This window comes from Polypterus senegalus, chromosome 8, assembly GCF_016835505.1.
Source record: "Polypterus senegalus isolate Bchr_013 chromosome 8, ASM1683550v1, whole genome shotgun sequence".
Lineage (NCBI taxonomy): Eukaryota > Metazoa > Chordata > Cladistia > Polypteriformes > Polypteridae > Polypterus > Polypterus senegalus.
Genome location: NC_053161.1, coordinates 169,612,184 through 169,637,607, shown reverse-complemented (window position 1 = coordinate 169,637,607; position 25,424 = coordinate 169,612,184). Strand labels below are relative to the sequence as shown.

The following is a 25,424-nucleotide window of genomic DNA, read 5'->3' as shown; positions in this document are numbered from 1 at the left end:
TTAGGAAACATGGTAATTAATGCTTGGCGAAAAGTTTGAGGTAGAATTTTATTGTCTCTAGCTTCTGTAAATGTTGCCAGTAAAAGGGAAGCTAACTTAATTGTGATTTTTTTTTATAACATTTGCCACAGTAACCATCAGGGCCTGTTGATTTCCCGCTCTGAAGTGAGTTCATAGCATCTAGTAATTCTCATAGTTCTAGAGGTTTGTCCAATTCTTCTGCACTGAGAGTATCTAGTTGTGGTATCTGCATCCAAAAATGTGTTAGGTTGTGTCTTGTCTTCTTTAAACTCAGTAGAATATAAGGCCTTATAGTAGTCTCTAAATGTGTTCATTATTTTTTTATGGTCAATGAATTGTGTTGATAATTGCTGTGATTGCGTTGTCAACTTCCTGCTTTTGGATTTATTGAGCTAAGATCTTGTTAGCTTTCTCTCCATGTTCATAGTAATGATGTCATGATTTAAAAATGAGTTGCTCTGTTTCTTTTGTTGTCAAGAGGTTGAGTTCTGAATGCAAAGCCTGTCTTTTCCTATGAAGTGCCTCATTTGGACAATTGGCATGTTTTTAATATATTCTGTTAATTTCACTGATTAGCTCTGATATTTTCTTTGTTTCTGATTTATGTTTGTGGGACAGATAAAAAATAATCAGTCCTCTTAAGAAATCTCTTGTTTCACGTTGTTCTGTGTCAGGTAATAAAATCTTGAAATGCAATTACTGAAACTGGGCTACATGATATGATTGTTTCCATGTTCTCTCCATTTAATTTGGTTTCTCTCAAGTTACTTCAGTTACCTCTGACCTCTCCCATGTTAGTGTCGGTGACTGGGGTTTGGTGACTTCTAAATCCATTCGGTATATACAGTAGGTGTGTAGAAAATCATATCTTGTGATTCATGTTTGAAATTTAGGATTGATGCCTGTGTGACTGTAACAGAAAATGAAACTTTAGAAAATGGGTAGATGGCTGGAGGATTCGTAAAAGAGAGCCTCAAGCATTGGTGTCATATGTGACAGCTCCATGGATAAAGGGATGTATATCAATTGTAGGGACTGTCCAAAGAAAAAATAAGAATGAAACAGATCTAACAAAATAAAAATAAACAAACATAAAATATTTTCTTTCTTGCTCAGTCCAATTCAGGGTTACTGGGGGCCAGACAACTTCAGGCATGAGGCAGGAATGAGCCATAGATGAGGCACGAGCTATATCTCTGCTTGACATTTGAAACACACATATTATAATTTGAATGTCTGTTTCATAAATTATGTGTACCTGAATACATTTGTAAGGCACTATATTTATCAGTAATATTTTTTGGTGAAGAAATAACAAATCACAGACTTATTTCTACAAGTTCTTATTTCTTGTCTTTTCCAAACCAGCTCTAGCCTGTGTCATTTATCACTGATTATTCGGATTACTGATGTCTTCTCATTTCATCTTGTTTTTTGGTGTCCTACTGCATTTGGATTTAAAGATTCAAATCCTCCTCCAACCATCACAGCTAGTGGCACCGAGCTTTACTGTCTGGTTAATCTCATCTATGTTCATTTAGCCCCAAAGTCAATGACAGAGGTAAGCATGACCATGTGGACACTTTGAGATCACTCCGCTCTCTACTACAATATCACACAACTCAAAGCAGATCCCCATAGTCTCCAAAGAACAATCACCTATTTTGGTGACATCTTCTGGGGACCGATAACAGAAACAGCAGTCTGTCCAACATAATTAATAATAAATCTTTAAAATAGTTTTTTATTTTTGATCCAGGAATTTGTATGGTTCCTTGGCCTTTTTGAAAGTGCAGGCTGTAGGTGTACTGCTGGCACAGGGAGACTGCAGTTTTGAGATTGAATGAGATCAAAAGATGAAATAGTGCTGTTAGAATATTGTTAGACAATAATTAAATAAAAAAGTTCAGGACGTGTAGCTAGCATCATTGGTCAAAGAGTAGAAAAGTAGTTCATAAGCCAATAACCAGAGCTAAAAAACATGAGATATAATTAGTGTTCAAATAAAGTTTCTATCTCTTCAAACCCTGTGCAACTTTGTGACCCAAACGTGACAAGCACATTCCGCTTTGCCTCAAGAAACACATTGTTGTCAGGATCCATCTGTGCAACCAGTTCTGGTACCACTTGTCACTTGAAGAGACAGAAACTCTATTAGAATACTGGTGGAACAAACACAAGTCTCTTTCAGGTACAATCTGGGCCCATTTTCAAACCGGTTCGTCATTGCTCCGCCTCTCGATCAAAAGAACACAAAATCCTCCTCCTCAAAGGGGTGCAGAGCCCCGACTGGAGCAGAGCAGTGAGAAGGAAGGACAGCCGCATTGCAAACTTTTAAATCTTCGATGCCCCATGCAAGATGCAGATCACGCTGAACAGCAGCAGGCTAGCAGCTGACCTGGCAAAGAGGAAATGAAAAGCTTTGTTTGTTTCTCCAAAACCTCACACTGTTTAAGAGGTGGTTTTGGAGGAGGGGCCACGTTCACTGTGTTCACAATAAATGCATTTATATATATCTACTCTATTTATATAAAATCCTAAGCCTAAAAGTGTAACGATTTTATGTCACGTTTTAATGTCATGTTTTTTTGTTCTTAAATCAGGCTTATTTTAAATCCTACATATATATGTTTGGTATCATTCTTTTCAGAATTTATCAAACTATTGTGATGTTGTTAGATTTTCAGATTCTCATTTTTTTAAATTATAAACTAAAAAATATCAAGAACTCATGTCCCGCGAGACAAGACTTTATGACAAAAGATTTAACCACGCCCAAAAGACAAAGAGTAGGACAGCTGCTGTACAGGCTTTTAAATGTTCAAAGTGCCGCACAAGATGCAGATCACGCAGCATGGCAGCAGCAAGAAGCTAGCAGCTGATTGAGCAAAGAGGAGGTAAAAAAAAAACTGCATTTGTTTCCTATTGCATCATCGTTTAAGAGGGGGTTTCGGAGGAGTGACTGTGTCTCTATGGGGTGCATTCAGTCCCCCTCTTCACAATGCGACGGGCAGAGACATGAAGTGGCTGGCGTGTAGCGCAAGCCAGCGGGGTTTGGCGAGTGAAGTGAGCAGGTGTTAAACTCCTAGTATATGTATACATTTCTTGGTATGTATATACAGGGTGGACCATTTATATGGATACACCTTAATAAAATGGAAATGGTTGGTGATATTAACTTCCTGTTTGTGGCACATTAGTATATGTGAGGGGGGAAACTTTTAAAGATGGGTAGTGACCATGGTGGCCATTTAGAAGTTGGCCATTTTGGATCCAACTTTTGTTTTTTCAATAGGAAGAGGGTCATGTGACACATCAAACTTATTGGGAATTTCACAAGAAAAACAATGGTGTGCTTGGTTTTAACGTAACTTTATTCTTTCATGAGTTATTTACAAGTTTCTCTTTGTTTACAGCCATTGACATGTCGCAGAGGTTAACACGTGAGGAGCAGATAGAAATTGTGTTGATGTCTGGTGAATGCAGTAACCGGGTCATTGCAGCAGATTTCAATGCAAGACACCCTACGAGACCACCCATCTCCCATGCTACAGTTAGCAAACTGCTTGCTAAGTTTGTGAAACTGGTTCAGTGTTGGATTTGCCAAAATGTGGATGCATGAAAACTGTCACTAATGAAGAAACATCAGTGGCTGTCCTAGCTTCATTCAGCAAGAGCCCACAGCGTAGCACTCGCCGCATGTCACTGGAGAGTGGCATTAGTCGAACATCCCTTCGCCGGATATTAGCTACTCACAAATGGCACCCTTACAAACTCCAGCTACTGCAGCATCTCAACAAGGATGACCCAGATCAGGCACTGAATTTGCAGAATGGGCAAAACAAAAATTGGAACAGGACCCTCAGTTTACGCAGAAGATTTTGTTCAGTGATGAGGCAAACTTTTATGTGAATGGTGAAGTTAACAAACAAAACCACCGCTATTGGTCTGACACTAACCCACATTGGATAGATCCCTCCAAGACTGTTGGAACAAAAAATTGATGGTATGGTGTGGTATATGGGGTACAAAGATAGTGGGGCCATTCTTCATCAATGGAAACCTCAAGGCCACTGGATATGCGAAATTGCTACATGATGATGTGTTTCCCTCTTTATGCACTGAAGCTGGCACGTTCCCTGAGTTTTTCCAGCAAGATGGTGCACCACCACATTATGGGTGTCAGGTCCGAGCATTCCTAGATGAACAGTTTCCTGGAAAGTGGATTGGTTGTCATGGGCCAGTTGAATGGCCCCAAGGTCTCCTGATCTGACCCCTTAGACTTTTATCTTTGGGGTCATCTGAAGGCAATTGTCTATGCTGTGAAAATACGAGATGTGCAGCACCTGAAACTACGGATACTGGAAGCCTGTGCTAGCATTTCTCCTGCGGTGTTGCTATCAGTGTGTGAAGAGTGGGAGAAGAGGGTTGCATTGACAATCCAACATAATGGGCAGCACATTGAACACATTTTATAAGTGGTCAGAAACTTGTAAATAACTCATGAAAGAATAAAGTTACGTTAAAACCAAGCACACCATTGTTTTTCTTGTGAAATTCCCAATAAGTTTGATGTGTCACATGACCCTCTTCCTATTGAAAAACAAAAGTTGGATCCAAAATGGCCGACTTCTAAATGGCTACCATGGTCACCACCCATCTTGAAAAGTTTCTCCCCTCACATATACTAATGTGCCACAAACAGGAAGTTAATATCACCAACCATTCCCATTTTATTAAGGTGTGTCCATATAAATGGCCCATCCTGTATATCAAGAGAGGCCCAACGAATCAACAAGGTTATTAAAAAGGCAGGGTCACTTATGGAACACACTCTGGACCACCTGGAGGATCTAGCAAAAGAGAGAATTTAAACAAAACTGAGTGCCATTATGAACAAAGCTGGATATCCTATCTTTCAGCCAATGAATTATTTGGCAGAAGTGTGTCAAGAAATGTGATGGGGGCATATTTACATTTACAGCAAAAGGAATATGCCCTGCATATATTCCCACTAATATTATGACTGCTCATTTTACCTTTAGACAAATTAGAAGTTTTGCTTTCTCTTTAGTTATTCTTGTGTGTATTTGAGAAGGTGGCTGTTGTTTGTTATCATAATATTTATGTATGTATTTCTTTGTTTGCCTATGTGGTTACCTTTGTTTATTTATTGAGCTTCTATAAATAAACCCTTTATAGACAAATAAAGTGCTCTCTATCTAACTGACAAATAAGAGTGGCAGTCAAGCCAACTGCAGTAGTCCCCAGCATCCTTGAGATACTTTCTTGATCAGCTGTGAGAGCCATGAGAAAACTTGCTCTGAATGAATTTGACCCAGTGCTGCCAGTTTTATGTTAGTCCCATTAACCCCTGCTGCTGATTGCTTTAATTGAGTTAAATTAAGAAAAGATGCTTTCCAGATTGAAACTGACAGAGAGTTTGTGGATTTCCAATAGCTTATTAAAACAGATTTAGCAGGAAGGATGGAGAATGTGTTGCAGAAGATTTAGTGAGAAGGAAGAAAGATAATAATAAATAAACAAGAAAAAATAATGAGGTGAGAGAAGAACTGAGAGTAAAAATGAAAGATAGAAAAAAGCCCTAGAACCAAAAGGTATTTCTGACACGGTACTCCCAGAACATGTGATTAAAGTGCCTATTGCCCCAGAATGACATACAGATGGGATTTAAGGATCAGAGGCAAACGTGTGACAAATGACCGGGGTCCTTTTCCATCTGGGAGGAAATTGTAAAGGAAGGACTGGGGGAACAGATATGCACAGGGCACAGTGCTTGGTGGCAGTCCCCTTGGGTTGCAGCGGCACTTTGGATTCCCGCAGGGCTCCACAGGAGTTGCAGCCCTATTGGGCTCTGTGGGGGCTGCCAAGGAATGCTGTAGTGTCCTACTTTGGGTTTCCACCACACCAGGGAGTACTCAGATAATGCTGATGAGCCACCTGAAGTTCTCCTACTGTAGGTGCAGCCTAAAAGGTGCCACCTCACTTCACTCGAGGAGGCAGAGTTATAAGGGAGAGAGACAAAGCTTGTCAGAGGAGGAGTGGAGGTGGAATGGGGAAGAGTAAGAAGGAAAAGACTGTGTTTATTGGTGCGTTTGTGCTGTGTAGTGGTATTGTACTGCTCTGCTGTGGGGAATGAAGGAAAAGTGCTTCCCCACTTGGAAATAAAATGTGTGTGTTGAAGAGATTTGTGCCTAGAGTCTGTCAGTGTAGGAGTATTAAATTCATTGTCTACTCCTCCTGTACCACGCATCCACGTTTGAGGATTTTGATTCACTATGCTTTTCCTTTGCCATTTTCTTCTTTAAATTTAAAACTGCTGTACTTAAATAAATGACAGATCCTTCTGAAATATGCAGTAAGTGGTGTGATTAATTAAATCTGCTGTAAGGTGAACTAGTAGAATGGTGCAGATTTCAGCAAATGTCTTTTGTGGATGAAGTCTAAACAGAAGTAGGCATAGCACGAAACTACATCAAAGTCCCATGTTAAAATCTGTTTGTTAAGAATCAGCAGCATTTGTAGTTTGGTATGGCATTTCAATTGTATTTATTTTAGTGATATTCACAAGGCAGCACACCACCAATCATATAGTACTTATATAAAGACAGTGGGATCATATTTAAATGAAATTCATGGCTAGAGGTGAAAATGAGGTTATGTTTTGATCATTGCTCCACACTTACTTTTAACGGCACCTTTATATTTTCTATTATATTATTTTTGATTGTATTCTATTTTAATTGTATGTTTTATTATATGATTTTATTGTGTTTTCAGGATTAGTTTGATCAGTCAATAGCTAAAAGGACGATGAATGCAATTGTAGGTAATAACTCCTGTCTGATGGTAATGTCTAGTGTGTGTGTGCGTGCATGTGTGTTTATGTGTGTGTGTGTATGTTTTCACTCAGCAATGAACTGTCGCCCTGTCCAGGGATTGTTCCTGTCTTGCATGCCATGCTTGCTGGGATGGGCATCAGCTTCCCATGATCCTGCTCAGGGTAAGCGGATTAATAAGATGGAATAATGGATATGTTTAATGTTTGTTTGAGCATGTGTGTGTTCATCCTGTAATCGACTGGCACCATATCCAGGAATTGTAACTGCTTTGCACCAGGACCTTGCTGAGGTAGGCACCAGATACTCTAGATCTACTGATAGATAGATAGATAGATAGATAGATAGATAGATAGATAGATAGATAGATAGATAGATAGATAGATACTTTATTAATCCCAAGGGGAAATTCAAATAATCCATAGCAATCATGCTCTGGATAAGCAGTTTTCAGAAATGGACAGATGGATTAATAAATGGATGGATGGATGGCGAGGTGGAGCCAGGAAATTATTACAAATCAGCAGATGACTTCTCTCTATCAGATTCGGCACAACCTGGACATCACAATAGAGCTGATAGTGATAGTGAATCAGAACTCAGTGGGGTTGCAGGAGAACATGGTGAGCTTTAGATGTCAAGTGTCTTCACTCCAGATTTGTTTCAGGTCCATGATGGAGGTGCATTTTTGATGGCTGTCTTCAGTTATTATTTACTTTACAAATGTGTGGATCTTCAAGTTGTGATTATGCTTTTTTAATGATGTCAACCTTTCTTTTTAAACTGTATACAAAAGGTTAACTTTTTGATCATACTCTTTAATTAATACATACATATTTGTTTGCATTGGTAGTTTATGCACATATACTGATAGCAGGTTTTAAATTATGAGAAGCATGTCTTTGCACTGCAAAATTCCCAAACTGGCAATGACAGTTTCAAGCACATTGGTTACCGTTTTGTGAAAATTGTGTAAATTTTGAAATGTTACCCTTTGTCCTCACATGAAAATAAACTAACTTTCTGCATTTAAGGGCATTGTTCTATTTATTTATTTGTTTTTTCCACTAACTGTTTCTTGTTTCAATATTGTTTCCATGTTTATTAGATTATATTAATTACAAAGAGCAGGGAGAAATTAAAATTAAAATAAAGTTGTTGTCTCAGGATGCTAAGCTGGCCCAGTAAGACTGAACATGTATGATTTGACTAGTTTCAGCACTGGACTTGTACTCCATTCCAGATTGGTTCCTGCCTCTCACACCTACTGCTTTTAAGCATCCTTCAGGCCTCTTGTAACCATGTACAGTAATTGAATTGAGTGCACTGACTCTATTATGGAGTTCACAATTCTGAAAAAACAGCTATATGCCTGCCCACTGCAATTTCCATCCCATGAAGCCAATGAGGTAGAAGATGTCAGACTTACAGAGCAAAGAATAATAGACTAGGTTGAAAACCAAAGGCTGTGTACACTGGGTCAGAGACAAGCCTGAAGTGGAGCAGCTGCTCACCACTGGGTGATGTGTTAGGATTTTAGAACAACATCCAACAAGAAGGGCATCTGGTGTAAAATTTTGCCAAATCAATATGTGGACAACAACATGATCCGATGTGGCAATCCCTAACGGGAGCAGCCGAAAGAAGAAGAAGATTCAACAGAGCCCGTTTAACTGTAAGCACTGCTGAGATCTGTATAGAAGGTTCTGCTGTAAGCCATGAGCCTTACCGAGATCTCTGCTGTCTCACTCCCCTAATGCTTTTCTACTTATGTTTTCATAAAGTATTCTTTTCCTTTCATTTCTTCATCTCATTCATTGATTCTCTCAATTCATTTCCTTTGTCTGTAAATCTCTTTTCTCTACCAGACTGCTCTACTATTCCTCTCACATCTTTACAATTCCTGCCATGTTAGCGCTGGCCACTCATTTTATTCTCTTGATTCTTCTTTTCCTAATTACTGGAAGTTCTTTCCTATCACCAAGTGGTTCCTAACCTTTCTGTGCTGTGTACTAACTGATTTTTTACTTTCAATATCAATGAATGGTCATCTTGTTCATCAGCTGGCTGAGGCCTGGGTAACCAGTGATCATTGCTGTGGAGCTTTTTCAAAGGCCTTTTGGGCTTTTCTCTTAGACATTCAGTTTTTGATCCAATTAGCCAATGCATTTGTAATAGTAGCTTTATTCTCCTTCTTGACCTTATTTTCACCTCTGACAGTGTGGTCAATCACAATGTCAGCTCCATCATTAAATTCGCTGTTAACACCTGCTGTGGAAAATACTTAGTACTGCAGATAAAGAATAGTCTTGAGTCATCGTTATAAATGAAATCCATAATGGATGTCCTTTTTATGACACTAATTGATGATACGTCACAATGTGAGCATAGTAAATCTGCCTAAAACTGTCAGAGCAGTGTTTTATCACTTAAGTTCATTTACATAAAATAGCTAGAAAGCATTTAATTTACACCAATGAGCACACAGATACATGGTAAACTCCAGTAATACAACTCTTCCATTAACACTGGAATTACCAGAACTTACAAAAAAACTCGTAGATCCGTCCCACCTTAAATCGCTTCTCACCTCTCCGTCAGCGTCTTTTGTCCTTAAAAATGTGTTGATAAGCAGCAAGCAGCAAGCAGTCTGCTATCACATCCCCCACCAGTGCACAGTTTTCTCAGCTGAAGTCTGTTTACCTGAGTGTCAGCTGCTTGGAGTTGTATAGAGTGAGAAGTCAAGCAAAATCACACCTTTTATAAATACTATATCGTTATTTGGAACACATGCATTTCATGTGTGTTCCGTGTCTACAACGATCTATGTGAACACATCGTTAAAAAAGAAACGTTTTTCATGTTTTAGTAATAATTGATAAAATGAAGACATGAAGTTTATAATGTTTGATGCCTGAAGTCCAAATATCAAAGAAACACTTTCATAAAAGGATACAAATATAACAGAACAAGTGCGCTTTTATTTAAAAATATAACTGCAGAAAAAGAACTCGCATTAGGGTGTGACATTGACATGCATTTGCTACGACTGCTTCGTGACGCAACGGTATCAACTGTTGACTGCTAATCAAAACCTCACGGGTTCGATCCCTGATAAGTCTGTTTTGAGAAGTGACCTGCTTTTATTCTTACTATTTTAGAATAAAAACATACATTTGATTTCAGTCTGTCACAGCTGGTGTAAATGTATGACACTTGTAAAGGTTCTCTTTGTTTTTTTTTTATTCAGTTTCATTCTCTCAGGTGCATTCACGATCCTACCCTACCACACCCAATATCTGACACTGCTGTTTTCACATAAAGACACGCTATAGCTCTGCATTCTGTAGGAAGTAAGTAAATAAATCCAAATTGTGCATGCTAAATGCAGTTATAGTGGCCTTGGACAATCGGTCAATGCCACATTGCACATTCAGTATCACAGCATACATTGAAACTAAATCAGTAGCAGACATGCAGAGAAGATTTTGTATTAAACTTAACCTGCCTTAGCAAAGATTCATTCCATCTCATCACAATATTTTAAAGTGCTTTGATAAATCTCAGTCTCTTGGTAGTGTGAAGGACATGTTTGTTGGACCACTGAGAAGAGTGGGACAAGCTGCAGAGTGGAGTACTTGGGATTCACCACAAAGTAAGACGGAAGAATTAAAATTTCAACCTGGATTATTCACTAAATTCTTCATCAAAATGGATCATGTCGCCTTCATAAAATACAAATAGTGCATTATTTTCTTTAGGCATAATATAACTACAAGACTCATGTTTTAATGCTCAGTTAAAATATAACAGGGATATGCTGAACAATTTGCCAACTCATTTAGAAGAATACTTTAATTGTGATCCCGTTTAAAAATACTACTTTTTAAAAAATTATTTTTATTAAAGACGAGATAATAAAGTGCATTCATTTTTTTGAGTACTTTATTCCTTTCCCAGCACCATGGCTCAAGTGACTAAGTTAAGTGGCCATTATTCACACTGTCCTTTCATAAGTAATATCTGCATATCTTTGCTACCTGTTATAGTGACTTTATTTCTCACTGTTTTAGGAAAGCTTACACTAAATATTTACTGTGGTGGTGGTGCTGAATGAGAGTTATTGTTTTATTAACAATATATGTTTTCCACTTTAGTCATCTAATATTTTTTGTGTGTGCATTTTTTTTTATTGTATGGCCATTGTTTTTGTCTGTGAATGGCTCAGTTATCATGATGTCAAACCTCTTCTTGGGTCCCAGGATTATACAAACATGGTTATTTGGGTCATCAGATCAAAACGTTTAAAAAAAACCCCTGTGTTTTACAATGCAGCGAGTGCTGTTGCTGAAAATGCTTAATGGTTCTTCTGTGAAGTCAATTGTGCTAAAGTGATTTGCTTGAACTGTAGCAACTTACTACATTAAGTACATCCACAAAAGAGATACAGTAAGCAATATAACACTTTACGTAAATTACATGCTGCCTGTATCTAGTGTTAATTATCAGCTCATTGTATATTCAACCTATTTTACACACAAAAAATAATTATGCTTCTTACAATTGAAGGCATTTTACATGGAGATGTGATAAAAAATTGCATATTCAGTACACATAAATACAATATACAGGTAGTCCCCAAGTTACGGACATCCAACATACGACTTACGAACGGGGCCGCAGCTGCTCCTTCATCTGTATGGGGGACGCAACGCAAGCGCCTCAGTAACTGCCGCTCCGTCATCTTCAGCCTGGGGATGCTGCAAGCGGTGGCTAGACGGAGGCTGGAGGGGGGCGATTTCGCTGCTCGCGCAGTGTAGTATCCCTTGGGCAGCTCCGGCACCCCATTCATTCACAGTGGGCGGCAAGCGGTGACCTGGGGTCCATAGTCACCGGGGCCACAGCTACCACTCATGTGCAAGACGGAGGCTTGATAGGGCGGTTCGTTAAACACATGGCTGCCCCATTCGTTCTCAATGGGTAGCTGGTGATTACCCGGTTGTGGTTGAACGGAGGCCATTGAGGGTGAACAGGGTGGCGGGGGTCAGCATCGTAGTGTGCCTTGGGTGGCTGCCTGTTGATTGGGGGCGGTGGTGGATGATTCACTGCCCGCCTTTGGCCACACCCTGTTCATTCTCAGTGGGTGGACACTGCAGACAGCATACCGTAGTGGAGGTGACTGTGTGGTGGGCGAGCCTGCTTGTACTGTTACATACATAGCAGGAAGTTGTCTCTCGTCAGTACATCAGACGTGTTGACGACAGGTGCCTTCCTGCTGTGATAGCGTGTACAGTGCTGTGCAGAAGAGCTCAACTTAACCTTTTGTCTTCACTCTTCAACAATGTCTCTGAAACACAACTCTGAGGCAAGTGCTGGTGATACAGTAAAGAAGAGAAAAACCATAACCATGGAAAATAAAGTAGAAATAATAAAAAGGTCAGAGAGAGGTGAAACGCCATCATTCATTGGCAGAGCACTTGGTTACAGTCGTTCAACAATAGCATTTATTAAAATAATGTACTTGTTCCGACTTACATGCAAATTCAACTTAAGAACAAACCTACAGTCCCTATCTCGTACTGCACATATTGAATATAAATGTGTGTGCGTATGCATGTTCATTCTTTGTATAATTGTATGTGCCTTTGGTTGATATTGTATTATTATGACTGTTCTGAGGAAAAATGCAAGTAAGAATCTCATTGTACTGTTCACCTTGAAGTTGAATTCAATGACATTTTAATTACAAACTAGAATTTTGGGAGAGTTTGTTTAATTTCCTAATCCTCTATCCCACTGTATGCGGCATCTGTTAAAACTCTCTATGTCAATAGTTAATGTACAGAATAATGTGTTTGTTTTATTCATTTGCCTGTAGTCAGACTGATTAAATTTTGTGTCTCCACATGTCCTTCATTACTCATTTATCATCTTTTTCTCTGTCTCTGTAGGTTTGATAAAGAAGTTTTGTGATACAATTAAAACATTTCATCATGAGGACCTCCTCAAGATCACAGAGTATTACAGACCCTACCTGGCCTATGTGATTGAATATGACATCACAAGTATACTGCAAAACCTAGTCACCAAGAACATGCTCACCAATGATGAGGCCAAGGTAGGAGAGTCTCCGTGTGACTGATGAGAAAAAGTAGACACAAGGAAGAGAGCAGAGAGTGAGAGCTTAGTGGTATTTTCAACATTCATGGAGTTGGATTAATCCTGCATTAACAGATCTCAGTGTTATTGAGAGTTCATCATGTCACACTTAAGGCTCATCTCGCCATTGCTCATGTCTTAAAAATAAGTTTGTTTCTTGTCTTTCAGAGATTCAAAGTCAAAGAAGAGTCTGAGGGGACAGAAGGTGTGGAGTCCTTTATCAGTGACATAATGAAGATGGACAGAGTGATACTGGAGGCCCTGTGGAAGGCACTGGCTGAAGAACTTGTGAGATTTCCATCACCAAACCTGCCACGAATACTGAAGGAGGTGTCAGATGGGGGTGAGTTAATAGAGTCACAAAGTGTTCAGATGAGCAATGGACAAAACAGAGGGAGAATACAGGAACACAATGCAATCCACCTGTAATGTGTACAAGTGTGAGCCTCTCTACACAAAGCTGGCAGGTTCCCTCAATAAAACTAGATACTTGTTTTATGGCCCCACCTCTGGCTCTCTCTCCAGCTTCTCTTTTCAGGTCCATAACAGGGGGTCGCGAGTCACACTAACTATTCTGAAAGTGATGTGCTGCTGCTGTTTGGTGTTTCTAGTCAAATTTTGCGCTTAAAATGTTTTCTCTTCTGCTGCCACAAAGTCTTTTCAGACTTTTGGCCTGGAGCCTACAGGCTAAAAGACACAGGGTTTATTGTCCTCAATGTACCTGACTTCACATCCTTCTTCAGGTTCATACCCATTTTTCTTATTCATATATTTTAGCAAAGATTTTTGCTTTTCCAAACTTTGTTCTTTCATTGGTCTCAAATCCAGAGGACATTTCTTCTTCTTCTGATCTGTTCATGTTGAGTTGCTGTTTTCCCCACTATCACCATATTACTGTTGCTCTGCCTGTTACTATTTAGGCCACATCCCTTACAAAGCTCCGTCCCTTAATTCTTCTGGTGAGTCTGACCTCCTCTGAGGACTGGGTGGATGTAATGATGCTATACTGCTGACCTTGAAGATTGTGAATTGAAAGATTGCTGTGCTGCTGCAAGGTGCTTTACCACCCTACATTGCTAGAAGACCTCCCCTTTCTGGGGGAAAATTTCCCACATGTCAATATGCCCCACATTGTGGCCATAGAGAGTTACATGTCAGTGCCAATATCTAATATTTAGGCAAGGAACACATTCAGTGTTATAGTTTATAAAGCATTGTAACAAGAAGAGACATCAGACATGGGAAAGGTTTGGGGCAGCCACCCATATAATATGTTCCTGGTGTGGAGGACTGCCGGCTTCGTGCTCTGGCCCTCACCCCCAGGCCGCCAGGAGGAGCTCTCCCGACAGCAGGATTGTGCCCCGAGTTCCAGCAGGGCCTCATGGACTATGTAGTGTTTATACACAGCCCTTCTGGATACCTTGGGGTCCACCAGGAGTCGCTGTAGGGGGGTTTGTGGGCTCTTATGTGCCCTGTAACCCGGGAGTATGTCATGGTCACCTGACAGGAAGGAACGACGTGCTCCCGGGTTGAAGAAAAGGACTGTTTACCCTGACCCGGAAGGAATAAGGAACTGTGGACTGATTGGGCAGGAACACCTCCGGGACAGCGTCTATAAAAGGATTGTGGGGAAGCCCTGACACTGAGCTGAGCTGGGAGGTAGAGGGGCGAAGTGTCTGGGCGAGGAGGAGAGAATAGTGTTGTTGTGGATTTAATTTATGAGTAGTGTGGAGGGTGCTTTGTGCACATTATTCTTAATTAATAAAAAGTCTTGGACTTTTATCCAGTGTCTGGAGTCGTACCTGAGGGTTGGAGAGGTGGAGAAGAGCCTCACTGTCACATCGGATACAAAAGTAAAGAATTGTAAGACCAGAGTAGTTTACAAGACTGTGTCCAGAACAGAAATGAATTCCAGAGGAAGGGAGTGAGGGTTTATAGGAGGTCTGGGGAAGTGATGCCATCTTCTGGGCTGGGACCAGAAGTGATGTCGTCCTTGGGACCGGAAGTGACGTGTCCCGAGTTGAAGCAGTGGTTCCTAGTGGGATTTCCCGGGAAAGGTCTACAGGGGACTTCGAAAGAGAGTTAGTGTACCCTGTCACCCCCTGGCCAGATGTGTTACCCTTATTCTTTAAGCCCTTCAGCTGCCTCCTATTCGCATGTGTGTGACATCATCTAAGTTACAATTCCTAATGCATATCTCCCTTTTTTAGGACCAGACCTCTTAGTGAAGATTCATGCCAGTCTCCAGTGTCCTCCCATTAAGGCTCACATTAAAGGTATTCCACTAGTCTCCTGTATCAGGCTGTATAGGCTTGTCCACTATTCTCTTCAGTTTTCTCACTTGTTCCCTTTGTGACTTTCAGGTCTCCAAGAGAAACACAGAGGTGGTGTGTATGAATCCACAAGAACTCTGGAGGATCAGGCTTCTCCTGAAGATTCACAAACCATAGCTGTGGCATTTGAGGCTCAGTATACAGAGCTGATAGTCATTGGTCAATACATAAGAACCTATTATGAAAGGCACCATGAACTTGAGAAAACAGGGAGGACTCATGCAGAGCTGATGGAGGAGCGGGCAAAGGAGAAATGTGAACGCATCTGGACTGAGCAGCTTTTTAGAAGGAGCCCAGGAAGTGAGTCTTCACCTAACATTGTAGTGGTCAGTGGGGTTGCTGGAATTGGGAAAACCACTATGGTGCAGAAGATCATGTTTGACTGGGCCAGAGGCACTCACTACCAGAGGTTTGCATTTGTGTTCCTGTTTAAATTCAGGGAGCTCAATCTCCTAGACAAAGAGACAGAGCCACAGCAGCCCCTGACCAGGCTGATTGCAAGGCACTATAAATATCTCTATGATGACAGACTAAAAGAAATCCTACAGAAACCTGAATCTCTCCTCTTTGTACTCGATGGGCTAGATGAGTACAAACACAAACTGGACTTCACACAGAGCAAGCTCTGCTCAAACCCAGACGACTACTTTCCTGTTCACATCCTGGTCACCAGCCTGGTCAGAAGGACATTATTGAAGGGCTGTTCAGTTTTGATCACAAGTAGACCAACAGCCCTGGAAGACCTGGATATGGAGAGAGTTGATCGTTTTGCAGAGATCCTGGGGTTCTTCCCTGAACAAAGACTGATGTACTTTAAGAAGTTCTTTGGTGACACTGATCTGGGTGCTGAGGCTTTTAAATATGTGGAGGAGAACGCCATCCTGTACACCATGTGTTTCAACCCCTCATACTGCTGGATTATCTGTTCTGTATTGAAGAATCATTTCATGAAACCTGAAGAAGAGCAAGGAGCCACCCCCAGAACGGTCACTGAGCTCTTTGTTATGTTCCTTTATAACATTCTCACCAATCACAGGAGAGAAACTGAGGACCAGCGGGGGATTTTGGTCAAACTGGGAAAGATGGCTTATTATGGTGTGGACAAAAGAATTCTAGTATTTTATGACAAGATGGAGATGTCCACCTTTGGTCTCCAGCCAGCCTTGGCCTCTCCGTTCCTCTCAGGGTTCTTAAAAGAAATCCTTCAGAGAGAAAGCACTCTGGAGCACACAACATACACATTCTACCACCTCACCCTGCAGGAGTTCATGGCTGCCTGCTCCTTCTACCTTGATCCATCAGGGAGTGTGGAGGAAGTCCTTGCTAAGTTGGACTCATGTAAAGATGGCCGGTTTGAGATTTTTACAAAATTTATTGCAGGACTGGCCAGGTCCTCTGTGTTTAAAACACTGGGGGGAATCCTGGGAGAATTTCAGAGAATGACGGCAAAGAAGATATTGGAGTGGGTGAAGAAGAACGCTAGAAAGGCGCTACGGTGTGGAGATAAAAGTGAAGCTCTGCGAGTGTGTCAATGGCTCTTTGAAACTCAGAATGAGAAATTAATCAGAGACGCCATTGGGAAGGATTTAAAGATGGGCTTTAATCACATGATTTTATCTCCACTTGACTGTGCTGTGTTGGGCTCTGTCATCAGCTGCTGTGGAGAACTTGAGACCCTTGACCTGTCAGGCACACGTCTCACTCCAGAGAGCATGAGGAGACTGGCACCGGGGCTCATCTGCTGCAGAAGTGTCAGGTGAGTCATAAAACCTTCATGAGTTTAGTTTTATTGTTTGTAAACTCAAGACAGTTTCATTTGAGTTTTTCAGTCTACTGCATTCTGAACTAATTAGATCTTCTACATCCCTCCTTCCACCTGTTTGGAAAAGATAACAGTGCTGTGATGTATCACATGGGTGTGTTACTCCAGTATCATATGATTCTTCCAACACCGTGGAACAGTAACACTTCTCAATCTGAGCCCAGTGTCTGTCAGAGCTTTAGTCGTCCGTTAATGGCTTGTCATATTCCTTAAAAATGAAAAATGTGCAGTGTTCTTCTGGAAAACTGAAGCAGATTTTGTTTAATTATTTAAGTAAATAATAGTGGTCAAATTAAACTATTAGATCACCTGAGTCAGGATCATGGTATGACCACATGAACTATGGCCTTTGTGTGAACTAGGATGGAACTTTGTATGACCTGTTTGAATAAAGACAGGATTTAATAAAGAGTTAAATTGTTCTACCAAGAGGTCAGCACTGCTACTAGCCGTGATGTGATCAAAAAACTAGCTGAGCTAGAAAACGGACAAAGGTCAGGGTCATGGAGGACATACAGAAGCGGATACTGTGAACAACAAAGCGATAAACAATAATAATGGTTAGGTATAATTAAAAAAAGCTCAACCTTTAATCAGCCATTTAATCAAACTCAAAGAAAACACTTTAAAACAGCAAAACATGATAAATATTTGGAGCAATAAATGACGGCATAGTCAATATCACCTTGTTTTATGAATACTTCCCTTAAAGAAGCTGTTAAAGAGGACAAACAGTCTAGTGACACAGATCTCAGTCACTCCTCATTGATATCACAGAGCAGCCTAAGCTCTGACCTCTGTGTGTCCTTCAAAAAGATTAGTCAAAGCTGGACAAGTCACTGAAACTCCAGACAGCAGTTCTTCTTCATGGACAGGGTAGCTTCCTTTATCGGGGACGTGCTTCAGTCCTTCACTTTACTGAGTATCTTATTTAGTGACTTCTCTAATCCTCACATCTGTCCTACTGATACTTGTGGATGATGATTATTTTGGCCACATTTCTAACTCATGAAACAAGCTCTCCCTCTGTCACCATATGTGTTTCATTCCTGCTACTTCATTTTAAGTATTTATAAAGTTTTGATGTCCTTGTGTGATTGGAGTTACCAATGAATAATGTCTTAACTATTGCATCTAACCCCTCAATGCATTCTTAAAGATGTTCAGGCCTTCATTGAGCCACACCAGTAATGGCAATTAGAGGACAGACAGGACAAGGACAGATAATCAAGTGTGGAGCAATGCCACTCCTTTCTGTACACCCTTAATCACCAGCACAGACTCTAAAATAAGACTCTCTCTACTGGTGACAATGACTCTCTGTATCCTCTTTAACAGATATAGATCTGTGAAGACCATGCTAGACCCCATCATATGGGGCCTCATGTATAACCCCGTGCGTAGAACTCGCACTATAACATGGCGTAAGCACAAAAGCCGAAATGTGCTTACGCACAGAAAAATCCAGATGCAGGAATCTGTGCGTACTCCAACTTCCACGTTCTTCCGCTACATAAATCCCAATCAGTGTGAAAACTAACGCTCGTGCACGCGCATTATGTAACGCCCCAAATCCTCCCAGAATTACGCCTATTTGAATATGCAAAACAATATAAATCGCCCTTAAGTGCAGCCTTCTGTGAAAAGACAATGGGAAAAGCACGGGGAAAATATAAGAATTTCAGCGAATACCAAGTGGAGGCAAAGGAAAAACATACTATTTGTTCAAATAAACCGTGATATAATCAACAAAATGAAGTTAATCGAGTGACATAGCGTGTTGGAGAAACTTGAAAGCTCACATTCACAAAATCGCACTTTGCCGGATATAAAAAAGAAGTCACATATCAAAGTCGCCGTGAAAAGGCGAGTTGTAAGCCCACTGTCTGAGTGTCATATGAAAGTTTATTAGGGTACAGAGAAAAAAGGCACACAGTGAGGAAAAAGCACGAAATGTCAACTTCATTCTCGACATTTCCACTTTAATCACGTAGTTTACTTTGTCATTTAGTAGAACATTATAAACTTCATCTTAAAATCGTTTAATTAACCAGTTTCTCAAATCACATCGTAATTAAAGTAGCACGTTAAATGCTTTGTTTTGTATTTGATCTTCTATGTGCTCTATGTGTGTGAATCACTACTTGCTTCTTAAACCGGCTCTCTTCCTCCAACTGGACACAGAGTCCATTACATTCGTGATATTACAGCTCTCTGAATAACTAAAATACTGAGATGTATACGTGATGTCATTTTCATGATGATAGGAGTTAAAGCACGTTATTAAACATGTGTTTCACTTCGATGAAATAATTTATTGTCGAAATTTGTCGCTGCGTTTTTAGCTGTGTTGTTATTTTCTCTTTCTGTTTTATGTTCAATATATATTGGCGTAGCCATCACTGCAGTCAGTGCTTTTCTTTCCCCAAGTAACCGATCGCCACACAATCAGCTCTGTAATAGACGTTAAGCCATCTGTAAGCTTAGCGCCGATTCTTCAAAATATTTAAAGAACATTTAAATATCTTCGTAGTACATGTTTAATTATTCTATCCTTAAAGACACTCCCAGTGAAGAATATAGATTATTTAAATGAAGTTAAAGTTTTATCTGTATAATTTAACAAACATATTTTGCTGCATTTCACCTTAAAAATGATATCGTCATCATATGTATATACGCGCTTTATAAAGTGGCCCAGGTTGTGAGATATTATAACTGTAGTGTAAGTTTACAGTGTGGTGATTGTACTTATAAGTACAAACAGTTCTACAAGGAGCAATTGATTGAGTGCATTTAAAGTTCTTGGGATGAAACTGTTTCTGAGCCGCGAGGTCTGTACAGGAAAAGCTTTAAAACATTTTGCCGTGGCTAAGACAGCGTGTCCTTAAAGCTGTATACCGATAATTCTCTTTCCGATCAGCTGCTGCTGTGATTCACACTCAGATACAGTGATATAAATACTCCGAGTCGTGCAGTGAGAGTAATATGGACAAAGATGATCCGCTGTGGCAACTCCTAACGGGAGGAGCTGAAAGAAGAAGAAGAAGAAGAAGAAGAAGAAGAAGAAGTGAGAGTAACAACGCTAAAGCAGTTATGGTATTTGGAATACTATGGCTGTTCCCTGAACCATTATATTGTTACGAGTTAATTACAATCAGATGCATTACACTAATAAACAATATGCGGTTAGTTTCTGTGTATTTATAAAGCCGCGTCATGAAAATAATGAGTAACCACACAGGAACAGCAGCACTGCTTTGACGCTGGGTGCCGCCAGTTTGCAAAACCGAGTGGAGAACTTGCGGACGACAAGACATGAGGTACCGTGGAAAAGTGCGTGGCTTTACGCCAAGTGTAGGTCTTATACATTGCGATTTGAACGTGGAAAAGTTCTTACGCAACATTTCTGTGCATACGCACTGTTTATACATGAGGCTCATGGCCTTCTTTAGTGATGTATCAGAGTTTCCCCTCTTTAGGGCTACCTATATCCCTAAGACTGACACAGTGGATTTTCAGCCTTCCAGGAGCTCAGCCCTTGTGTTATCACCTCTGACAGTCCCTCAGTTTCTATACTGCAGAGATTCTATCCCATTTTTTGCATTTACGCAGACAGGCAGATGACCTTAGTTCTACGTCCACAGCAATGGACTAATGACTTGAAATGAGAAATGATCAGTGAAAGATAGAAATAGACATATGACAAGCTGAAGAAGTGAAAACAGATGTTTACTTAAATCTTTTATGCAATGGAAATATTTAGCAGAAAAAATGTATGCTTTCCCAGAATTTCACATGACATGTTCTTTAGCTCAGGGTCTCACTACTGGTTTCATTTTGGGTGAAACTATGTGATGCAAAGATCTGCAGTCAAGAATTATAGCAGCGTTTCTCAAACTTTAAGTATTTACGACCCGAGTTTTCATAACAGTTTCAAATCGCGCCCCCCCTAACATTTTTTTGAAATGTAGATGTATATTTTATTATACCTACTTAACTTTTATTGACATTTATCTAACTTTATATTTATTGTTCTAGTATCAGAATGTAGTTTAAGTTCATTTGTTTTGGTTTCAACAGATGTTTTTTTCATATTTTTGATTCTTGTTTTCTTTTTTTCACATCTTCGTGCCCCCCTTTTTGTTACTTCGTGCCACCCTAGGGGGCCCGTCCCACAGGTTGAGAACCACTGAATTATAGAATTGCAGTGAAATGAGAAATATAAATTCCCTCTGCTATCAGTATATGGGGTTTATTACTGCAATGTAGCACCTTTACATGGAGGACATTCATATTTCTTTGCCATAACTGAGACTGCTTGATGAGATTCAGACCTGAAGACGTTTGATGGTTTACCTGCCAGAGTCCCTTTGCCTGTTTGTCACTCTTTCTGTCCTCATCTTTACAATGTCTAATCCTTTTGTCTCGTATCTGGATGTAGCTTGGCTCTCCTCTGTCTTCTTTGCTCTGCGTTCACACTTGACTAAGTTGTTGTTGAACAAAAAATAATGTGGACCTACAGAATGGGTCTGGGGGACTATTTTAGGACAAGTCTGACAGGACAAGGGTATAAAATTGATCACTACAAGTGAAGAGCTAAAAACCAAACAGAACAACACAATTAGTTACTTTTCCTTAACTACTAAGAGCCTAACATCAAAACCATTATCAGTTAGACAGATATTCAAAGAACAAGAGAGTCTTCAAACACTGAGAGAGTCAGTAGTTCAGATAAAGGAGGGCTGCTCATTCCACCAGACAGGAGCTACACATAAAAAGGGGCTGGACTGAGATTTGACCCAATACAGAGAAGGTAACCAGATGCTGTTCACTAGCAAACCTCAGTGGACTTGAAGGAGCACAGGACCTCATGAGGACCCATTGACTATTTTGTTAGGTAAGCATCAAGGATCTGAAATTAATGTGTGCCACTACAAGGATTAAATATAGCAGCCTGAAAAGAGTAGTGACTTTCCTTTGCTATGGAGGCCTTTGCTGTGTTCATGTGCTTTTGGACAAACAGGATATTTGAGTTTCTGAGATGGAAATTTCATATGAACACCTTACAGTGTCAAAAATCTGACAATTCAAAGAAAACAAACCTACCTTAATTCTCCAAGTTGTGACATAATCCTGCCCTTTCAATTGTATAAAATAAAAAATATATAACTTGATCAGCCAGCAATGCCATTATTGTGTTCAACTTTCATTTGTAGCAAAGTGATACACATTCCATTTGCTCAATTTGCTCTTTATTTTCACAAAAATATATATGTTATGATTTTTTTTTGTTTATTTAATTTTTTTGCACACCATGTAAGAAGTCAACAGCAACCTTGTGTTTCTCTGACAGTCCAACTGGAAATTCATGTAAATTCATTCAAATTGGGAAGGTGAACCATGACCTTGGAAAATTGAAAACTGCAATAGTCCATGAACTCAGCATGTGCTTTGCTGATATTCAGAGTTTTTGTCCTCTTCCTCTTTTCCTACTTCTATGCTGGGTCGATGTGCTTAATCAACCTTCTCCATACAACTCGGTCCAGTACCTTATCTCCAGTCAGACAATTATCCTTCAGATCTTCTTCTACTTTATCCATCCACCTCCACTTTGTAGCCTACTTCACTTTTTCTTCACCTTGATGGTTTCATTCCCATCACTCTTTTGCCCACATATTCATTGTCTCTCCTCATTACATGTCTATACCACTTCAACCTTCTTTCCTTTACTTTCTACAGTATCTCTCCCACTTTTGTTGTTTGTCTCATTTCTTATTCTGTTCTTTTTTGTAAATCTGCACATCTCAACATTCTCATTTCTGCCACATCCAACTTCTACACTTCCACTCACTTTACTGCCCAAGTCTCCATACGTCATTGCTGGTCTTACCACTATCTTAAAAACTCACCTTTAACCTTAACCTTAATTCTTTGATCACATAATACATCTGATTCCTTCTTCCAATTGTTCAATCCACATTGCACTCTATTGGCTATCTCTGCATCTAATTCTTCATCTTGGGCTACCACTAGCTCTAGATATTAAAATTTATCCAGTCTTTTCAAATCCAAACTGCTCATCCCCTATGATGGTTTCTTCCCTATGCCTTTTCTCTATAACCCTTTCCCAATTTTTCATTGTGTGTGATGCCAGCTTTATCCTGCTAAAATTTCCACCATTCTCTTTATAAATGATCACAATTACACTGTTCCACCAGTCCTCTGGTATTCTGCTCCTTCAAGTACTTTGGGAACTACATCAATGACAGGTTGTACTGGTAATTCTGGTGTGTGTTCAGAACGAAAAAGCCAGATTTCCTCTGGGGAAATCTCTATCTATCTATCTTTGGTTGTAAAAGACATGTGAGTCCTTTTCGTGCCATTTTTTCCTTTAGAAAGGTTTAATTATCATTTTTTCAAATACCCAGGAGCAATGGTAAGTGTGAGTGAACTGGTGTATGTGTGCGAGTGAGAAGCGGCAGCAGTGACAGGCATGGAGCAGCTGGGCAGTAGTGCAGTAAGTAAATAAATAGCTGGCTTCCATATCTGTCAATAGTAAATTAAAAAGTGGGTTTCCCATTTTGGAAGAAAGTAAAGGAGTATTGGTTATTTTAGGTACATCACACACACCCTGGCGAGCATTGGCACTCTGAGGAATTTGAGGGTAAAGAGCACAATTTATAAAGGAGCAAATCTAGGCAGTTAATTGTGAAGTTAGAAAGAAAAGCAAACCATAATTTAGGGAGAACAGAAAGGCTTAAGGTAATGTCTTTCAAGAAGTCAAAACACAAGGCAGCTTTAAGTAAGATAGCACCAGAAGATAAAAAGCTTTTAGGATTGATCTAAATCCAATAAGTAGTTCTCTCGTTCACTAGCTAAGTGGAGGTAAGGTACACAGGCCGAGGCTGGCACGTGAGTGAGGAAGACCCAGACACCCTCCACCACCCTTGGCTCTCAGATTCGCGCAAATAAATCGCTCCAGCAAGTGAACTGTAATACAGAGTGCAATGAGAAAAGCTGCAAAATCAACTGGAATGTTCAAGCAAACTATAAAAAAAAATAAATACATTTTAATCCGTTAAGTAGTTCTTTCATGAAAAGCGGACAGACATACAGACAGGTAGATGTTGGATTTTACATATATAGAGATTAACTAGGCTAACCTTGCAAATGGTGGAGCAGAAGAGCAGGAGTTTTTAGAAGTAATCAGTGAGTGTTTTTTAACATTTCATGTTAAAGCATCAACAAGGGGTGAAGCCTGTCTGGATTTAGTATTTTATAATAATCAGGATAGAATTGAGATGTAGAGGTGATTGAACCACTAGTGTCAAGTGACCATAATGTAATACAATTCTCAGTGTTTTGGAAGGGGACAAATGCAAATACAAAAATTGTTAAGTTTGAATTTGGTAGTGCAAATTTTGAGAAGATGCAGCAAAGTTTAAGGGAGATAAACTGGGGAGAGCTTTTCAGTGTGGAGAGAGTGGAACAGGTTTAAAAATGTTTTACATATAATGAATTACAAGATAATCCTGAAATTTTTAATTAGTTAGAAATTATAATGAAATTCAGTAATGGTTAAATAAGGAGATAAAAAAACAGCTAAGGAAAAATCTAATGAATAAGGTGTATGAGACAAATAACAGCAATGCTAACTGTAGGGCATATGAGAGCAAGACAGCAACCATTGAGAAGGATATTAGTGAGGCTAAAAGTCAGTTAAGAGGAATATAGCAGATAAGGTGAAAGACAACCCCAAGAGATTCTTTTAGTGTTTTAGTAGTAAAAGAACAGTCAAAGAGGAGGTGAAGTGCACAGGAATACTAAAGGGGAATTAACAGAAATATACAGTGAAATAGATACTCTAAACTTATATTCTTCACATATGAGGAAGTGGATAACCTCCCAAAAGTAAAAGAGACTACTAAAGCGTTACAGGGGGATGTGGACATTGTAGAGAGAGAAGTGCTGCTAAGTTTAAATAGGCTGAAATCGAGCAAATCAGAACCAGAATCCTGTAACATTTATCCCTGAGTGTTTAAGGAGGTTAGCAAATGACACATTTCAGAAAGTCACCGTGCACTGGTGAAATTTCTAAGGATTAGAAAATGGCAAATCCCATGATATAAAAAGGCTGATCCAAGCAGCTATAGGCCAGAAAGTTTAACGTGCATCCCAGGTAAAGTAATGGAAGGAACTATTAAGAAGAAAACTGAGCAATACATA

General features: G+C 39.8%; 1 protein-coding gene across 3 annotated transcripts in view; it reads left to right on the top strand.

Annotated features, from left to right (window-relative positions):
- LOC120534490 (NACHT, LRR and PYD domains-containing protein 12-like) overlaps positions 1-25,424 on the top strand; it is a 146,654-nt gene that overhangs the window by 12,184 nt on the left and 109,046 nt on the right. Inside the window, exons 1-5 of one of the 3 annotated variants that reach the window (XR_005634765.1) lie at positions 6,308-7,045; positions 12,833-12,999; positions 13,209-13,383; positions 15,251-15,316; positions 15,404-17,129. Coding sequence is in view for 2 of the 3 variants with exons in the window: in XM_039762088.1 (XP_039618022.1) it covers positions 6,856-7,045; positions 12,833-12,999; positions 13,209-13,383; positions 15,251-15,316; positions 15,404-17,129 (2,324 nt within the window). In the remaining variant the exon portion in view is untranslated. Of the gene's footprint in view, positions 1-6,307; positions 7,046-12,832; positions 13,000-13,208; positions 13,384-15,250; positions 15,317-15,403; positions 17,130-25,424 lie in introns of those variants that run through there. The other 2 variants (XM_039762088.1, XM_039762089.1) reach the window with 2 other exon arrangements.